At 41.0% G+C, this 19,305-nt stretch overlaps 3 protein-coding genes across 4 annotated transcripts; 2 read left to right on the top strand and 1 right to left on the bottom strand.

Annotated features, from left to right (window-relative positions):
• Positions 1 to 527: 527 nt before the first annotated feature.
• Positions 528 to 6,776, top strand: LOC129596352 (integrin beta-PS-like). Of its 2 annotated transcripts, XM_055493593.1 has the most exons (14): positions 528 to 1,155; positions 1,489 to 1,577; positions 2,923 to 3,027; positions 3,090 to 3,153; positions 3,562 to 3,690; positions 3,789 to 3,858; positions 4,003 to 4,060; positions 4,147 to 4,233; positions 4,307 to 4,396; positions 4,471 to 4,572; positions 4,649 to 4,834; positions 4,896 to 5,024; positions 5,573 to 5,777; positions 6,097 to 6,776. In XM_055493593.1, the coding sequence occupies exons 1-14, from the start codon at positions 1,047 to 1,049 to the stop codon at positions 6,360 to 6,362; spliced, it is 1,689 nt and encodes a 562-aa protein (XP_055349568.1). In that variant the 5' UTR covers positions 528 to 1,046; the 3' UTR covers positions 6,363 to 6,776. The 2 variants fall into 2 exon arrangements, with proteins under 2 accessions (XP_055349568.1, XP_055349569.1); XM_055493594.1 differs by lacking the exon at positions 1,489 to 1,577.
• A 939-nt stretch (positions 6,777 to 7,715) lies between these two features.
• LOC129596405 (astacin-like metalloendopeptidase) lies at positions 7,716 to 10,263 on the bottom strand. The gene is made up of 6 exons (XM_055493679.1): positions 10,051 to 10,263; positions 9,614 to 9,850; positions 9,211 to 9,334; positions 8,467 to 9,041; positions 7,954 to 8,301; positions 7,716 to 7,852 (listed from the first exon to the last, which is right to left on the bottom strand). The coding sequence occupies exons 1-6, from the start codon at positions 10,136 to 10,138 to the stop codon at positions 7,716 to 7,718; spliced, it is 1,509 nt and encodes a 502-aa protein (XP_055349654.1). The 5' UTR covers positions 10,139 to 10,263.
• A 1,705-nt stretch (positions 10,264 to 11,968) lies between these two features.
• On the top strand, positions 11,969 to 16,211 carry LOC129596383 (methanethiol oxidase-like). Its single transcript, XM_055493649.1, has 7 exons — positions 11,969 to 12,549; positions 13,250 to 13,663; positions 14,255 to 14,512; positions 15,047 to 15,247; positions 15,322 to 15,428; positions 15,592 to 15,696; positions 15,779 to 16,211. Exons 1-7 carry the CDS (start codon positions 12,370 to 12,372, stop codon positions 15,933 to 15,935), a joined length of 1,422 nt encoding a protein of 473 aa, XP_055349624.1. The 5' UTR covers positions 11,969 to 12,369; the 3' UTR covers positions 15,936 to 16,211.
• The last annotated feature ends 3,094 nt before the right edge of the window (positions 16,212 to 19,305 follow it).

The following is a 19,305-nucleotide window of genomic DNA, read 5'->3' as shown; positions in this document are numbered from 1 at the left end:
ACTGTGTGTATCCATACGTTCAGAGCTCTTCAAGAATGTTTGTCTTCAACGATGTCTGCCTGTTCATCCCACCGCATTAAAGTCCAGCAACTGTAAATGTTATGTAAAAAGGTTTAGTTTACAGATGGAGAATAATGGTAAGCTTCGAACACAAAAATACTTATAATTATAGTAAACTGAAGCCATTTTACGCTAACTGACTCTGATGCCGCCATGCCGGTGCTTCGCGCTGTTCCACAAGTAATCGCAGTTATAATCGATTTTACCTGTTGCTTAAAGGTACGAGTTCTACGCATTGCCTGTACAGCAGAGGTAGACGATCTGAGAAACTGGAAGTACTGCGTGTTAACTTGCTTTATCTCTAATTTAAATTAATGCGTTGCCAAAACGCAGCTGCGCTACAAAAGCGGTACAAAACAGGCTGTTGTAATACTCGTACAACAGCGAGCGCTATACCAGTGATAACTGATAACTACAGCCAGAATCATAGAATTACAATACCGTACATACAGTTAGCAGTTACTACAAAATACGAGTACATTAGAGCGCACGCGTTGAAGAAGCTGTGGATATTAGCTTACTGCCCACGGCTTTTACTTATGATATCAATTTTGCCTTCCATCTTATCGCACAGCCTACTCATCTGCAGTTCGCAAACAATCCTCCATCTTGCACATTTCTGAAAATGTCGCCTGAAAAGAGGAGGAGTCGCACCGCTCTAGTCGGCGCGCAAGGTTGTCTCCGCGGCTGCTGGACTATTCAGGACCATATAAAGACATCAATTTCCCGTACGCAAGGTCGACATACGGAAATCAGTCTCATCACACTTGATGCTTCCATCAATAATTCTCAAGTTTTGTTTGCGACGTCCAACCTTTGCCTGCCTAGAGCTTTGCATAACTTATAGAGCGTTAAAAAGTCGGGGTTTCTGATGCTTATTTTACAGTGGATTTTGTCAGCACAGGGGGATTTTTCGGTTTTGTAATAATTAATATTGTTGTTTATTTTAACTCAATACGTGTTTAATAATCCGGAATTTGTTTGAAATGGCCATATCTGCAGCGATGCAGTGTCAAAAACTACAAATGTTATTGCCACTACTTTCGCTTCAATTCCTCTTCGTTGCCATTGCTGTTCCTCACACATCTTCTCAGGGTATGCTCTAAGTAAATTTACGTGCATTTTTATACTCTGGGCTTTTATCTATAGCTCGGCCCACACGCCTCTCGATTGTAAATTCGGAATCAGAGAACTTTTCTAATTTGAAAAGCAAATAGTTTGTGAAGAAACGGTTTCCTTCTCACAAAGTGTCGCCACCCTAGCGGTCGCAATATTTTTGAGAAAATGCTTTTTCAGGCTTCAGCAACATATTATTCTACCTAATTAAATCGAATGCACGGATTTTAAATCTGACATCATGAAATCATACTCGCATAACATTAATCTCCACTGTATATATGTACGTAGCTGGTCAGTTCTGTTTTGCAGCTATTAGCACCATTGATATCTGCACGTCACAGTCTTCTTGTAAAGGATGTATTCAGGCCCACCAGTCATGCGCATGGTGCGCTCAAAAGGTTAGCGAAATTCGTATGTACTAATAATGCATGCACTGTTGCACAAAGACAAAATGCTCCTTCATTCCTTGTTTGTTGTATTTCATAATACTGATACGAGATTGGCTATTTATGAAGGTTATTAAAAGCAAGAAAATTTGATTGATATAATAATGGAAGATATCTGTCACATAGGTGTTTAAATTTTATCACCTGATATACTATGTACATACAGATAAGTGATTTATTTATAGAAGTATGATTAATTACAGTCCCCTACTTATTACGCCACCATACTAATAACCGTAACAACAGCTACTGTAGCTCAGTCTCTAGATGAAGTGCACCACAGAGCCTGGTGACCGGGAAAAAGTAGCACGTTTTATCTAGTGGCTATACCGCTATAGTATATTGTACTGCCAAAAAGTTAAATGTTTTTCATTTCAATATCCATAACACTGTAACAAAGCATGCATTACACTTCCAACTGAGATCGTAATGTTTTCGCGATTTTCCTAGTCGTTCTGTAGAATTTAGGTAAGTTAAGAGCCATCAGTACTTCTTTGTTAGGAGCGGCTGCGTTATTATTTTCTCATGTCTCTGGGCCATAAATAAAATTCAGTTGCCGTCGTGCCGATATAATAAAGCGAATACCGCTAGAACGCAGATAGCTGCTAATATTATGTCTAGTCCGCCGTATTCATTAATTCTTATCTGCACATACAGAATACTTATACACCCATAATAATTTCACTACGATTACTTAAACGCCATTCTCAATCAGAGTAAAGAATTGAGTCGCGTTATTTCGCTTAGTGATTTTGCTTAAAGAACATTTTACCGAGAGTCCTTTCTATAGTTACGTACTTTATTGTTGTTGAAACTTCAGAATATGTGACGAAAATATTGTTTTGTTAAGTAGTAAAAATTATTTAATTTTCTCAGGCAGTGCCAGTGCTATATTCGCTATCTATTGGGGTTAACGAGCTTGGGATTTCGATATCGTAACCCAGGCTTTTCTTTCACTACAACAAATATTTCAAAAGTCTACAGAACATGTCGTCGGCATCACTTGACCTTTATCTGCTTATCTTGTTTTTATTTGCGGAATTACCTCATTGAAGCGTGCTTATAGCATGCCGACAGAGGGGTACTCGGTATTGAGTGACACCGTAGGTATTTCAACGAAATGTTTAAATTTGGAATTTGGGCTTGACTTCAAGATACGACTTTTCAATGTCATAAAGTACTATCGGGATATTGCAGAGATAATACCGTTCGAATGCATAAAAAGGACTTCCTAAGAGGACAATTAAGAAGTAAAAGTAATTACAGAACTTAATAATGATAATTTAATTCTTCGTAGAATTCGCTATCCACTGCTGGTCGCTGTCATAGTATGACGCAAGCATACCGCAAATGTACGACACATGACGTGATTGCTCCGGACAATGAAGTGCTGGCTTATGAGGTTAGAATCACCGTTCTTAAAAAATTTTTAAGCAAAAATTTAATTGCAGATCATGCTTGCAGGATTTGGCACTGAGCGATATGGTGGCCATCAAGCCGCAAAGGGTGATTCTCAGAATGCGTCCGCGTAAGAATAATCATAATCATACGTAAGAATAATCGACTCGTACTTCGTTCAGTTGTCATACGGGTGCGGATGGGGTGCTTATGGCATAAACAGTTTGTATGTCGGCGTGGCGTCGCTTTACAGTTTACATCGCACACCCTTGTGATGTAATAATTATTACATGTGGTAAAGCTGAGCGTGCCTATTGATCGCGTGGACAAGCATAAGCGGAAAACGTTAATTCTTAGTGATTCACTGATGCATGTGTGGAGCACGATATCGAACGGTAGTCGCTGATGCTGGTTATCAGTTTGTGCTACAGATAAACAGTTTGTGTGACATGAGTTGTGACACGGTATCAAATGCGCTTTGCCGCATTTGATACCGTGACAGCGTAACAATCATACAAAGCCATGCGTGCTGTTGCAGACACGTCGGCGACCTTAAGCGTCAACACCCGGAAAAGAAAATATCCCGTGGATTTATTCGTTCAGTTCGGATTATCTTTTAATTCAACAGATGCTGAGGCTGTAAGGGTCGCTTTGACCAAAACACTGTGTAAGAAACTGTTGCGGGCAAGTGCAAATATGCATTATGTTCGTTTACACTTGTAAGCAGCGTAAATTTCAAGTAATAATTCTTTTATTACAAAACAGTGACAGAATTGGCAACTATGGACATTGATCTGCACGTGGGCGTTGGATACTTTGGAGATGAATCAACCACGTAAATATTAAACAACTTTTCAGCAATTACATTTTGTCAGCGGAGGCGCTCTCGTTTTGAATGATGTGTGGTTCGCAAACTTCCAGTGTCTTGTATAGTGTTTAGATGCCGCATCATTTGAAGGTCTCTTGCTTGTATTTGTAGAGGTCAGTACGGCTATGGCCGTTACTGGCCATTGGGTACTCCTAATCGTGAATTTGAGGCAAGTTGAATACATACTGGAGTCAGCTTTCCTTTTATTTGTTAGCGAAGTGATTAATGTTCCTAAAGTTAATTTGCGTAACAAAGGTTAGACTGAAAAAGGCAAAGACTGCTCAAAACTGCTGCTCTTCCAAGGAATGGATGAACGCGTTCTTGCAAACCATGATATGCGATGTAAGTGTTAAACGAGAGATGAACAGAATAAAATGATTAAATAATATGATGAAACGCAAACGACTCTTTTAAGGCATCGAGCGAGATCGGATGGCGTGAAGACTCTATACAACTGCTTGTAATGGTTACCGATATTCCCTTAACCTTCGTCGATGGCGTTGACGTGAGTACTGCGGAATGCTGAAGGTCTTTGAGCATCTGAAAAAGGTAAAACATAGTGAAAAGTCCTCACTGCAGGTTCAAAGTACTGCCTCCGATCCGGAAGACGGACATGGATCCTGCCAATTGAAATCCACCTCTTCAACTGGTGAATTAACCTATGACAAGGATATTGTACAGGTAAAACGTTGTTAAAAATGCTGCTAAGCTGCAGACCTAAATTGTAAAAAGCTTGAAATGATTAACTTTTACGCAGAATTACCCGTCCATAGCCGCAATTTCAAAATTGGCGGAAGATAAGGATATTCATCTGGTGTTCGTGGTTTCGCCGGAACGAGTTATGCAGTACGAGCGGTTATGCCATCGGGTTGCTCGGTGTGTTGTTACTTCCCTGGATAACAAATTAGCCGATGTCTTGGCACTGATAAAAAATGAATACTTGGTAGGCAAATGTTATGAACCTGCTGCAGCTCACAAAAAATAACTGTCCTTAATTTGGACAGAAACCAGCTAAATTCATCAAACTCAGTGGCTCATCTCATCCACAGCTGCGCTTCACGTTGTTTTCATCTTGCGGTAACCAGGATTGGCAGAAAACCGACAAATGCAGAGGCGTACAGCCTGGTTCAGAGGTACTACGACTGTAATCCTTACCATTAGCTTGCTACGCAGAGTTTTAAAAATTAATGTGGCTTTTTCTTTGGAAATCAGCTTGTCTCTTTACTTGTTGTGCAGAAAGTTTGAAACAAGACCGTGTTCCGTTACGGCGTCAATACCTAGTATCTCGTCTTATCAAAACATTTGTATCGAGCATCGACGAAAATATTTTAAGAGTCCTTAAAGCATAATGATCTGATTTTGACTGTCACCGGCTTCAAAGATTTCATAGCCACATCCAGGTTGTTCTGCTTATGCAAAATTTATATGCTCACTTACAACGCACAAAACAAAAGACGCACAGCAACGGTTGATAAGAGGAAATTTTACAAGGAAATTTAATTTTTAACTCCACATTTTGGCATTTCGAGTTATGTTTGAATTTGTTGAACTTTTACCTGCAGTGCGGTAAAACAGTGACACGTTCTGGAATCACTGGCTTTTACTGTCCGACATATTTATGTGTATTAGTACTGTATATAATATATCAATTGTCATGTTATTGTTAAACATAAATTTGCAGGTGGAATGGAAAATCAAAGTAGACCTTGGCGCTGCAGAGCCTTACTACCCGGAGTTCTTTATTTCTACCTCTGATTTCGAGCAGCACATGTCAGCCATGTCTGGTCGCTTAGAAATTATTGACGGGTGCGAACGTGGACAGGACAGTTTAGCTACGTCTGAAAGGAATAATTTAGAGGCAATCATCAACCCCCAAGAATCGAAGAGTAAGTATGATGTTTCTCAACGTTCGCTCAATTTGAGTACTTGTCTACGTTTTCATAAACCACCCACCCTTCATAATATTTTCAACAAAATATATTATTGGCATTGGGTAGCCAAATTATTTGAATACTAGTACATTGATGTGAAAATCCTTTAGACACGCAACATCCGGTTGGAAAGTTATGGCTATAAGAAAATTCCAAAACTTTTAAATGCATTTAGGTGCCGAAATGCACGTACTTAAATTTAATAACATGTACACTTAATCCATTGACCGGCATCTGCGCTCATCTATACGTGCAATATCGACTTTAACTATAGATAATTCCCAACCAAGCATCACTCGTTTTCCTCCAGCCTCACCGTGGCCTTTATGGGCACAGCTCACTTTAGCATTAGGAGCACCGGGAGTTGTTGGGATCGTAGTGTATGGCTGTTGTATAAAAGCTCAACAACGTCGAAAGAACTCCAGAAGGCGACAAAGTGCCCATATCGACGGTATCCCATCAACGGAAACAACAACGTCTTTTTTGGTTTTGCCTGGTGCCTCGGAATCTCGTCACACAGACGCCGCAATCAGCTCTTGACCTCGGTGGTCTGCCACAGCAGTTCAACAGCAGCGCACGTATCGATTCTCACATAAGCTGGGCCTTGAGACGCAGTCCAGAATGATATTGCCGAGCTTGTACTTATGTTACTCTATGCTTAATATGTTGCTGATTTTCGTGATATTCGTACAGTGATCTCATGCTTGATGCCATGTAGCAACGTAACCATTGTCTATAGTATCCTAGCCATAAATAGCAAATCTGACCGAATCTGATAAAATTAATGCTGGTCCTGTAAGCATATCGAACTAAACGTTCGCAGAAAGAATGCCGTTGGAAATTGTAATAACTGGCGCGTTTCTAACGTATGCGTTATTTTTATAATCTGCCTTGCAAAATTACCTTTTCGGCATACCATTACTGCGGACTTTTGCTAGAAAAAATTCAGTCTGGCATGTACGCCTTTGACTAGTCTTGCGCCAATTTTTACTTTATCAACCTTAAAAGGTTACCCAGGAAAAAAGAATAACTCAATAATCATATCATAATCATTAACTCAAAATCAATTAACTCAATAACCATATAACCGATTTTACTTTCCATACGAGTACATTGGAAGGGTAGGACTGAAAATGTAGATTCTTCGTTTAGCATACCGCATATATATTGCGCACACAAACGCTTCTCTCTTCCACCCAGTGCTGACAAAAGGATCGTTAACTCTCGTGCTTGTGCTCCTAATGCACAGTTGCACACTGCTGGTTGAGTTTGTTATTCGATTTTTGCGACCCCGGTCCGAGCGGCCGAATTACAATGCTTTCATCCTACTCTGAATGGTTGGATCCTTACATGGTGTAACGTTTTTAATCCCAACCTTATACAAGCAAATGCCATTTACAATTAAAACTCAAATACCGAATAGCTAGAACAAATAAAACAGCTCTTCTAGCTCTTTCAAACATCCAACAGTTCCCAGAACAGAAGCGGCATTTCCGCGCTGAATTTCAGCACTTATGATCCTTACATATTTAAAAAGAGAAACAATCATAAGGCTTCTGACAGCAACGAAAAGTCTGATACACAATGCGATACAGGCTACCCAGGCGAAAGATATGCTCCAAGATCCGAGGAATAGTTTAAGAGACAACACAATTACTATCGCTAATAGAAAAATCCATCTGAGCGAAGCTTACGAGAGACGCGTTTGATCGAAAAAGATTCGAGCAATCGACAGGAATATAGAGATCTCTTCTTTTATATGCAGGGTTGCTGTATGACTTTTGTAACTTATAAACGGCGCCGGCATCTTTCTTCCATAATAATTTGGCATTTCGGTTTAACCATGTTCTAAGCCAAGCAAATTCACATTCGCAATGAATACGAGCGACGTGGTCACGATAACGCGGTCGCAAATGCAGCAGACTCTCCAGTCCATATTCCAGCGACAACACCTCCAAACTCCTCAGGTTCGTAAAGGTCCCCTCTTCCAGTGTGCGGATTGTTGATTGCGCCAGTAAGATTATCCGCAGCTGCAACGATTCTTTGAAATCGTCTTTGTGAATTTCCAGATTGTCGCACCAACTCAACTCAAAGTCTAGCAGACGGACAAAACATAGCTTCGCCAGCTTACCGGAGGCTCGTGCACCGCGACAGAATGACAGTGTGAACTGGACCACCTGGGTGCTTACGCGGACAAAGTTCCTGTACGTAATGAGTGGGCCATCGTTTAAACGGATTCGCACTGCTCGAATTGGTGGCCTGGATACCGCAGCCGTTATTTGTGCGATTTCTTCGAGGGTTGCTGTATTATAGCAATGTATCTCCAGACCTCGGAATCTCGCGCAAGCGGCCTTTTTACGTTGCACGGGCGAACAGTTGCTAGTGAATTGGGCGGCACATTGCTCATTGGTCATTAATTTATCCGAAAACTCCGGGAGAAAGGGAGATTCAGCGTTATTGTCCTCCACATACCTGGGAACTGTACATAACTTTTATATATACAGTATTCGCAATTTCGCAGTATTATAATTTTTCCGTGTCGACAGTCATACTTTCTCTGCCAGGAAGCTAATCCTGGCTTTTCAGTCCTCAATAGGACACAAATTTGAATTTATCTTTAGCTTTTAAAATCGATATGGCTAACCTTCGTTTAATTCTCTGAGTCTTGACCCTTTAGGTTTTCGTGACGTTGGCGAATGCTGATGACGAACAGCGCTGACAACTGGTTCCTCTACTCGTTCCGCTACCTTTACTGTCATTTTGCAGTTGTTAGGAAAAGTTTTGCGAATGGGTCCGAGATTCGCATCCAAGCATCCGTAAGCTACTTTTAGTCTAGCAATATCGAGAACGCTCAACTGGTCTCGCTTGCCAATTTTCAGTGATCCGTTGACTTTGGGCATGATGACCGCTCCATTAGGATCATTAGGATTAGCCGCAAAATCACTGGGTGCGTAATGCATTATAGAATCGTAATCGTATGGCAAATTAAATACCGGCATATCAGGCAGAATATTGAAATTCCGCAGATCAACGTTTCGTTCGATATTGCTCGGGGCAGCGTTGACAGTGACATATGTATCTCGATCCGGACGGCTATGTTCGTGGTAGAATCCCAATGCATGGAAAATTTCATGTATTATTGTTCTTGGAGACAAACAATTTCCTCCCAGTATGACTTTTGTGATTCTCCTGGGTGTCCTCCCGACGTCAGCCGCGCATCTAAACCATCAACAGTTTCAAAAATGACGAAAGCTAACGTAAACGAAAGAAAATCTGTAAGAAGCTGGCGTAATCGATGATGACTGCTAATCGATGCACTATAGATGTTCAAATAGCAGTTAGCGTCATATAGCCTCACTGGTCCATTACAATATGAATACTTACTTACCCTGGCTTATGCTGAATCGAAATAAATTCTTTTTCATGCTCTCGCTTTATAAACCTCACGCAGCCATGCGTTGCATTTTCTATGGCCAACAACGCCGTTCTTATAAGATGTTGTGCTTCAGCGTCTATAAAGGTCAACAGAGTAGAAAATTGATCTCCTGATTATTTACGCCGGTCCTGTCAGGAAGTGTCAACTTAAAATCAGGAAGTCAACTTACGGTACAAGTGTTTGGATCTACAATACTTTTACACGTCTGCATTCTGTGCAGCTATCATATATTCCCTTATTCACGGGAAACCTTAATTTTATGCAGCAAACAAAGTGAATCAGCAGCAGCTGACTCTGCCGAAACCAATTTAACTTCCAACCAGAACTAATTTTGCCCGCCGATTACAGTCTATACCAAAATCGGGTGCGATCGCGTATGGAACGCAGTTGCCGCTTTGGTTCCAGTAGTTATTGCTAAACATTCGACCAGTGGCCGAACCTGGTGCCTGAAACCTGTTCGAAGAGGCGTCATCCGGTAGCCACAAAATATCTTTCCAGGACGGCATCACTGATGCAGCAGCGGATGATTCAAATTCCGGATCTTTTCCATCTTCCCAAGCTGTTAATAAAGTCATGACGTTGTTGAAATTGTCTATAATACACCCGATTCAGAAAAGTCATTGCTGCTCTGTATAGTAAAAATAATTAGTTAAAAACTTATGATTATTTACAGAACACAGAAAATGTCGGCGATTTGTATCCTAGTTATTTTCGCATGACTCTACATGTATGTAGGTTTCAGCCTTCAGGGTAATCTGACGGGATATCAGTCGTTCTATTTTAGTAACGCACCTACTGATACTGGAGCACCATGGACCAAGCATGGGAATACATTTTGCAGCAACAACAATCTGCAGTAAACAATCAGTTTTAGCAACATGTCGTCATATGGTGTATCATTTTGAGAAACATTTTAAGTATCTGCGAATGCAGTTACGAGTATTACGGCATCCACGTGAAGAGCCAAAATAACTAATAAATTTAGCATTTTGCTGCACAGTTTAATCCTGCATAACATGGTTTTCGACGCTCGCATTTTCTACAGTATTGCAGCTTTGCGTTTTTGTTTGTGATGTAGAAATGGGCTACAACGTATTCGATGACCTAAAAATAACCAGCGGCCCGCGTGGTGATGCATGCAGGAAACGAGGGCGTAGTGTTTGGATACGATCTATTAAGAGCTGGTCCCATTCATTTATTCATTTTCGTATTTATACACAACTCCGATGACCCGCGTTCTGTCGTCATTTACGACAGAATCTCATATATACTCGTACAAAAGCACGCGCCCTTTCCCGCTCTTTGGGCCTTAAAAATTGTCTTATTAACTCATCGCCATCGGTTATGAATCACGGCTAACCGTAAGCTACCTGATGCACGCTTTTGCGTTTGGAATTTGCACTGTGCACTGCCGGCCAGGGTTTCTACACATAACACAGTGTATGCCATCTCGTGCCTGATACCTAACTGGTAACGTCCAGCAACGAAAAACAAGACATAAATGCATTAAAATGGTTTAATGCGCTCAGTGCAGCTTGCCAACGGTCAGATCTTGCTTCGATTTGGAGTCACTTGAGCGTCCATTCCACAGATATCCTGGATAAATTTTTCGGCTTCCACAGTGCTGATGCGGGCTAACAATGAATAAATCTTCTCGTGATTTTTGCATATGATTAATCGTAATTAAGCAGCGCAGGATCGATACAAAATTCGCGATAAGAACAGTTACCGTATAACCTGATTTATAGTAATTTACCAATCTTTTGCTGCCTTACTGGACTTAGCAATATCTGAGTTTTGCGGCGAAGCGGCATGCACTGGCAAGCATGCACTTTCGCCGGTTAAAAAGAGAAGCGGCAGAGCAGCCAACACCTGCTTATTTAATACAATTGTTTCATGCATATATGTATTATACAGTATTTATACTGCATTTACGAATTGTTCTATGACGCCATAATGTTACTAGTCCGCATTTTACAGTCAGTAGTTTTATGGTTAATATTTAATGGACACTTAATCTGAGAGGCACATGAATGTGGCATGATTATGCCAACGAAGTGGACAAGGCGTATAACGCAATACACAGAATTTGCATTACACTGGGCCAGGTCAATTACATCTGGGTAACCATTGCGCGTCGGGTAACGGAGAAACGCGTAAAAATCTGTCCATGACTCAGCGAAAAATTTATCGTCCAATCGTAGGTCGAGTACGCTTCCGTGGCAAGAAAGAAACTGAACAACCAAAAAACTGAAGTGGAACCGAAAATTTTATTTTTGATGCTTTAATGTGGTACTACATCAAAAAAGTTAATTCTGAGTTTAGGAGTGTCAATCTGGGTCGCTGGATGCACTTTTGGTTCGAAAAAACAAAAATTTTGTTGATCTGTGCAGGAGTTACGAGTTACTCGTAGTTTGGGTAACGGTTGCGCTTCGATTTCGAAGCGCAACGGTTACACGCACGGGTAAGCTGAAAACCCATCCCAGAATTCTGGTTTACCAATCAAATCGTTTACCTGCTTACGCGCCGTGACGTCATGAATTTTTACCCGACTGCCGCTTGCGCGTCGCGTAAGACTTACACAGAGCAATTGACCTGGCCCACTGTCATAGTTTTTACCTTCGTTTATAGTTTGTACAGTTTGTGCTCATTCTCATGGTCAGTACTTACTTTGCACCTCGGCTTTAATACTTCTAGTCAAAATGTGTACTGTGTATTGTAGCGGAGGTGGTGGAGACGTACCGGCACCTAGGGAAAATCTCAAAGCGAGACAGACCGGCAATTGTGCAAAACCGGAATACTCTATTATCACTTTGTCAGATCGCCGGTATCGAGTTAAGAGTTTTTAAGTACAGTACTGTAAACGAACAGCTTTTCCGTCTTTATCAGGTAGCACTGTCAGTCAGTGGTGATTTCTGCCAGGTGTTTTGGCAAATTTCCCTGAGGCACTTTACATTTCACATACTTTATTTTTGCTTTCATAGCAATAATTTTAAAAAAAAGTGCTCCTGTCGTACTTCATCGCTGGCTCATTCCCATGGTGCAGTGCCGAAAGATTGATTAATATTTTTTCAAATTAAATACTATTGCGGTGTCAGATAAAATTAGATCATGTCTAGCGGAGGTTGTTGTGGAAATGGCGATCAAGTTCTGTCGCCGCTGCAGTCCATGTCACTGCCACGGGAAAAGATTTTATACGTTTTGTGTCTCCAGCCGGAAAACAACGAGCACAATAAGCCGGGATATTTGGCAACGGTAGATGCTGATCCAGAATCCAAGGATTACGGAAAGGTATGTTGCTATTACTTCTGTTCTTTGGAAAATATTCCGGTAACCTGAGAATTAACAAATGTTAGGTACACCGTACACGGCGTACTGTACAGTACGTATTACTTGTCAATATGTAGACCTGTTTGTACACATATTTGTACAGCATTAAGGCTCAAAATATAGTTGGGTAACTTGGTAAACCAAACGAACTATCCTTTTATTATTTTTTTTGCGCTCTGTTTTTTCGAGATCATCTGAATGATTACTGTGCGTTGCATTATGCTGCATAAAAGTGATACATACAACATAACTGCCGTAGAAAATACTCGCAACCAAAAGTAACAATTTTCCTTGATTACTTTTTTATTAAACCTATTTCATTGCCATTAATACACTTCCAAAACAATGAAAATTTCTGAGTAATAAATGCATCACAGGATTTTTGCTGACCTTGCAAATAGACAATTAAGAAATGACAATTAGAATTACCATAAAATTATGTTTGGAAAAAATATATATGTTTTTTAGAAAACTGAAAATTAAATCTTTTTCGACAAATATTTTCGAAACCCTATGCCAGTTAATGATTATGATTTGCACTTTAATCATTTTTTTGCGGATCATACAATTTGCCTCCGTAATACATATACTTGTACAGATAGAGATAAGTATTCATTATTCACGATATTACGGGAGTGCATGTTTGCTGGCATACTATCAGGTGATCCATCGCCTGTATTCCTCGGATCCCCGCGATGAGCTGCACCATTTCGGATGGAACAGTTGCGTCAGTTGCCGGCATCCGTCCATTACGCGCCGCTTCCTCATCATTCCCGGTCTGCAGAGCGGCAACATCCACATTGTCGACGTGGCTACCGCCAACGCGCCGCGCTTACACAAAGTCATCGATGGTGCCCAGATTGCCCAGCGCTTTGACATTCAGTATCCGCACACCGTGCATTGTCTGCCGTCGGGAGAGATTATGATCTCCTACATGGGCGATCAGCAGGGCAAGGGCAAAGGTGCCTTTCTGCTGCTGGACGGCGAGACCTTCGAGCCGAAAGGGTTGTGGAATAAGAACAGCCAGGATATTATGGGATATGACTTCTGGTATCAGCCACGCCATAATATTATGGTTAGTTAATATATAATCAGCGTGGTTGAAAATTCATTTATGTACTTATTATGTGGAAGGATATTGTCAGATAAAAATGGCTAGAAAGAGGAGTACATTTAGTTATTGCGAACACTTTTTTAAGTGCATAATACATTTTATCATAAAATGTACTATGCACTTAAAAAAGTGTTCGCAAAAACTAAATATACTCCTCTTTCTAGCCATCGAAAAAAATAATTTCTTTTAAAACAAACTGCACAACAAGCCGTTACAATTCCTTAGGTTATAATTTCTTTGTTCTGCGCCAGAATTAAAACTGAAGGAAAAATTAACGTCCGTTGTATAATGTACCTGCATGTATGAATATTTTGGACATTTTTGAGTAAGTATTTTTATGGTTTGCGTGGCGTCCGTAGTCTTACTTTTGCTGAGATACGTAGATGAAAATGCATAAAAACTGAAGAGATTTGATTGTAGTTGTACTAATAATGTGCAGTCACTCTACTTGGAATAAAACTATATTTCTCTGAATATATATACACTTTGCTGTGAATCACTAGATCCCGTAAATAAAAAATCATTCTTTTCAGTTTTAAAATGTTAACACAGGTCTCCAGCGAATTTGGGTATCCGCAAAGTTTCATGAAGGGTTTCAACATGGAAGACGCCACGACTAACCAGATATTGGGCCATTCTTTGCACTTTTGGGACTGGAATAAGCACACAATTATTAAATCCATGCGCCTGGGTGACGCGAACGGTCCCACTGCGATCCCTCTGGAAGTCCGTTTCCTGCACAATCCCGACGCCAGCGAGGGCTTTGTGGGCGTAGCACTGGAATCTGTAGTCTACCGTTTCTTCCGTCAGGTGTGTTGAATCATTTTCCATAAGTCCGTTAAAGCACAATAACACTGCTTCCAATTGGTATTTTATAGAAAGCACTTCCGGTATGAATTGAAAGAAAACAGAATTTTCATTATCAGAAAAATATGTCTAGAGGGTCAAGTTTTGCAGTTCTAGTCAAAAATTTATATTTCGATAAGTTCCAAAATCGTCGCTTTATTGCTCCAACGATATGGATTATGGATTTCACATAAAAAATAAGCTTAGTTGCCTGTTTCGGTGTATTGGCAGTAATGTACACGGCGAGCATCGCTTATGTATACAATAAATGCGTTCAAGTTGCAAGGTGTTTTACTCATCCAGTGTGTGCTCATAGCGTCGAATACAACCTGTAAATATTGCTGGTTTTGAGAAGTAGTTAACAGCTCTAATTCATGAATAATTCATATAATATGATTATTTTACGTATCTTTGTACGCTTTTGTTTATTCGAGTAGTGCATCAGTTGCTTTTTTGGTAATTTTATCAATGCACTCTTTTGTCTTATGTACCATACAGGACGGTGAATGGACATGTGAACCGGTTATCAAAATCCCACCAAAATTCGTCGATAACTGGGCATTGCCCTTTATGCCCGGCCTTATCTCCGACATTCTCATTTCCCTGGATGACCGCTTTCTATACTTTGCTAATTGGTTACACGGAGATGTTAGACAATATGATATCTCCGATACAAAACATCCCAAATTCGTTTCTTCGGTAAGACAAAAAAATTCTGTCGAACTGACGCCGACATGCATGGATACACTGAATTACCTTTTATAATATTTCAGGTTTTCCTGGGAGGTCTGATCTGCAAGGACACTGGCGTTAAGGTCACAAAAGACCAGGAACTGGATACACAGCCAGAGAGGCTGGTCGTGAAAGGTCATCCTATATGGTAAGTGAACGGTCGCCCCCTCGCGTCAAATTAAATATAAGCAAACCAGTGTTTCCTAAAATACTGCAAAATTACGGGCGTGCCTTAGCTTGTATAGTGGAGTGCATGTTTCCGCTTATAACAAATTTCTTATGATTTGTTTTTCTTTGAAATTTATTTGCAGGTCGGGTCCTAATATGCTGCAGTTATCCCGAGATGGCAAACGGTTATACGTTACATGTTCTCTGCTGACGCCATGGGATAAGCAGTTTTATCCGGAACTGGTGAAGTATGTGAATTTAAAGCACATCTGCAGTGCCTTCAATGTTAAATACAAGAATACTATGTAATGCTTACAACTTTATTTTAAGGAAAGGCAGCGGAATCATTATGTTAAACTGCAGTCCCCAAGGAATGACGGTCGATCCGGAGTTTTACGTCGATCTGTCCAGCGAACCGGATGGGGCCATTCGCGGTCATGAAGTGCGCTATCCGGGTGGCGACTGTTCTTCGGATATCTGGGTGTAACTGGATAAGGAATTCGGAAAGATATAATGGCCGGTTGTTTTATTGTTTACTGCTTGAACTTATTCTTTAATTAAGTGCTGGAGTATGATTAAAAGGCCAAATAACAAATTCGATGTTCTGGGTGTTCATGTGTTTAACACACCGTTGATAACTAATGATTTCGGTAAAGAACAATTTTCAATATTCCAGGATCCAGTTCACTATTTTTAAGTTAAGGTACCTGCCAGCTACTAACAAATTTTGTTGTTCCACAAAATCATTAAAGAGAGTGATATGCGTAATAATTCAGCAAAGTCCAAACGCAGGCAGCTGCATTCGTATGGAGTTTATAACATAGTATTGTGGCTATGTTTGTACTGATGACCGCTAAGAAAACGTGAGCAGCGTAAATTTAGTACGTATTACAACAGTTGAGTTATTATAGTACAAAAAGTTTAATTTCAGAAATCCTGACGGTAAAAGTTTTGGTCGATAGCGTATAAAGTAACGCATCGTCTTTGAGTCAGTTCCCGTTGGCCAGCATCCATAATAAGATAAGTTACGTTAGATAATTATTAATCACAACCTCTTTAATCCAAACTGGGCTGCGGTGAACAGTAATCCCAGCTGTCATCATCCGTGCGACACCACCAATAACTATAGCCATGAAAACCACACGGATGGTCCTTTTGGCATCGCTTCCCGTAGGCGGTTAACTCGGCATTGGGCGAACAGTACTGCCAAGCACGGCATCGGCTATCCACTTTCCGATATTTGTTCTTCTTCTTCTTCTTGCAGGCATATTCCACCGGACACCCATGGTACACGCTAATCCAACCCGTATAATTCTGGCACGGTTCAGCACAGTAGTTTCCGGTATAGGACAGGAACACTTTGCACTCACTTGTGCTTAACAAAAGCAAAGCGGCGGTCATAACCAGGAAGATTAATAAACCCATTTCCGTATTATTATGTTATCACTCACATTACTTCCTTAGATGCATGGGTTAGCAAAACACAATTAAACAATAATTTTGGCACTGTATGTCGATTGTTGTCCACGGGCAGCCGGAGTGACGGGTTAAGCCCTTAGTTTTATATCAACAAGCCGGGTGAATTGTGTGAATCGAATTCTTGTACAGCGTTATCGCAGGCTTGCTTTGCTGTTATTTGATACTATCAACGTAATCGGTAAATTGCAGTCCGATGATGCTAGAGTGCAGCAGTACAAGCTTGTCCGGTAATTTCGGAAATTACCGGTTAGGTAAAGGTACAGACAGCTTGCGCGAAGCTTGCGCTTGAAACGATGACCACGTTATTACGTTTATCGGATTGTCTAATTGCGCTCCGCAGTTAGATTGTCGCTTAGTACACCGACCGTTTTTCAAGCCACCTTCCGCCAGGCAGTTACTACAATTCTCATTAAATTATTCTGGCGCGCACCAAGCCACCCGCCAGCGAAATGCAGGCTACGTGTTTAGGCAGTGTGGCGTGGCGTGCCGTAGTATGAAGTTTGGCGTAACACGTAAATTTGCATATTTCGCTGTGTTGATTCAGAAATTACCGGACAAGCTTACAATACAATATGTACAATATGTTTTTACGCAGCAGCTGCAGTCGTGTCTGCTCACTATCTGCTATTACGCCAACCGCCGCCGATTACTCCTATACCACACTCACAAACAAGGTCATCATGGCGCGCTAACAAACGACGCTAGCACATTTCGTTAGAACATGGCCGGCTATTAAGTAGTTGCAACATTGATTTTGAATTAAAATTTTTATCAAAACTACACAAGTAAATCTTCTTTACCACACAAACAGCTGGAGCATTTCAAAGCTCATTAATCGTTGTCTTTGTATTATTCCCTTTGGAAAACGATATCTGAGCAAAGCTTTGTATTGTACACCTCGTTCAAGCAGAACTGGATCCGGTGTTTCTGCTCGCACACTCTCTGGCCAATAGTGTGCATTAATTCCGTGTAGTAGTCCTCTTCGTAATTACTGTACTGCGGGCAGTCATGTGGATAACCGCTATACGTGCAATCTGTTCCCAGCCAGTCACTGGTGCTGTTCGGCAAGATAAGCCTATCATCCCGGCATCGCGGCGCATCAGTAAAGGCAACCTGTCGTTCTGTGCAGATAACGCGAAACGTCTGTTTCATACCGGCGTTTATGACTTTTCGTCCTTGACAGCGGCAATTATCGGGAAAATCCTCCTGTATCTTGAACTGAATGGCTGCGTCATCCAACATAATTTCTGGTGGTTCGCAATAATCCCATGGCCGAATTAATAGCCAGAAATTATCCATCCATCCACGTGCAACATAACACCAGTGGTACGGCGAGCCGTGTGACTCGCACTGGTCCTCGCAGTAACGTCCGTCCTTGGAGGCGCTGGTAGCGTGGACCGGATCACACCACTCCACGCTTGGTGGGGCACAATAGTCCCAACTGTCATCCTCCGTATAACACCACATGTAACTATACCCATGATAGTCGCACACACTGTCAGCTTTGCAGCGTTTTCCGTGGCTGGTCAGCTGCGGATTCGGGGAGCAGTATTCCCAACCATGGCAGAGACGGGTTTCATACCTAAACTTACTGACCTTTTCCCGGCACCAGTATTTCACAGGACACCAGTGATAAGGATAAGTGTATGTCCCACAATGGCCAGTGCAATATTTGCCCTTTGTGGTCAGCGATACTTTGCATTCGACTGATATCGTGCTTAGCAGGAGTCTAGTTAAACCACAACACAACAATACTGCATAAAGTCTTAAGAACATTTTTACGACTGGGGTTTGGTATGGTATATTCCAGTTAAACGCTACAACGTGCAGCGCAAATATATGTAGTCTAGTTACTGCGACCAGAGTTTTGGTAAGATAAAGTAATATGCGATATTCCAGATATACGTAGGCTGTAGCGCATCCGCGTTCAATTTGTTACAGTACTTTATCGTGGACACGTCAACTGCTATCACAAAATTACAGAGTGGCTGGACATAACAGAGAGTTAATTAGTTAGCTTTATCAAGATAAATTATTACTGACCGGTAGCAGACCTCAACCTTATTCTGTAGGTTTCTTGTTCCTACCTCATATGCACGTGCAAGATGATTACTATATTTCCTCACAAAATTGCGCTTTTACTTAGTGTTTACAGAGAATAACATTTGCCTTATTTAGCAAACGTATTTGCAAGTTATTTTTTGTGACAGAAAATCTAAACGGATAGTACCGTTTCGGAAAAAATAAATATACGTAAAGCTGGTAAAGGAAATACAATTTCGTCATAAAGAACCTTTCGATGGTACGAGTGCACGATTTATACTTCTACTAGACATACTCTGTGCTGGCATGCTACCGGCGCAACAGTCAACCATCGT

This window comes from Paramacrobiotus metropolitanus, unplaced genomic scaffold, assembly GCF_019649055.1.
Source record: "Paramacrobiotus metropolitanus isolate TYO unplaced genomic scaffold, Prichtersi_v1.0 Parri_scaffold0000089, whole genome shotgun sequence".
NCBI classification, from domain to species: domain Eukaryota; kingdom Metazoa; phylum Tardigrada; class Eutardigrada; order Parachela; family Macrobiotidae; genus Paramacrobiotus; species Paramacrobiotus metropolitanus.
Note: the sequence above shows the minus strand (reverse complement) of the source record. Positions and strands in the feature narration are given on the sequence as shown.

Excerpts from the sequence above, each read along its gene's own strand:
- LOC129596352 (XM_055493593.1), top strand. The coding sequence starts at position 1,047 with ATGGCCATATCTGCAGCGATGCAGTGTCAAAAACTACAAATGTTATTG. Across the intron at positions 1,578-2,922 it reads GCGCATGGTGCGCTCAAAAG|AATTCGCTATCCACTGCTGG; the intron begins GTTAGCGAAATT and ends AATTCTTCGTAG. Across the intron at positions 4,397-4,470 it reads CCTTCGTCGATGGCGTTGAC|GTTCAAAGTACTGCCTCCGA; the intron begins GTGAGTACTGCG and ends TCCTCACTGCAG.
- LOC129596405 (XM_055493679.1), bottom strand. The coding sequence starts at position 10,138 with ATGTTGCTAAAACTGATTGTTTACTGCAGATTGTTGTTGCTGCAAAAT. Across the intron at positions 9,335-9,613 it reads CGCGATCGCACCCGATTTTG|ACGCTGAAGCACAACATCTT; the intron begins GTATAGACTGTA and ends TGACCTTTATAG. Across the intron at positions 8,302-8,466 it reads ACTCAGAGAATTAAACGAAG|TTCCCAGGTATGTGGAGGAC; the intron begins GTTAGCCATATC and ends AGTTATGTACAG.
- LOC129596383 (XM_055493649.1), top strand. The coding sequence starts at position 12,370 with ATGTCTAGCGGAGGTTGTTGTGGAAATGGCGATCAAGTTCTGTCGCCG. Across the intron at positions 12,550-13,249 it reads AATCCAAGGATTACGGAAAG|GTGATCCATCGCCTGTATTC; the intron begins GTATGTTGCTAT and ends GCATACTATCAG. Across the intron at positions 15,248-15,321 it reads ATCCCAAATTCGTTTCTTCG|GTTTTCCTGGGAGGTCTGAT; the intron begins GTAAGACAAAAA and ends ATAATATTTCAG.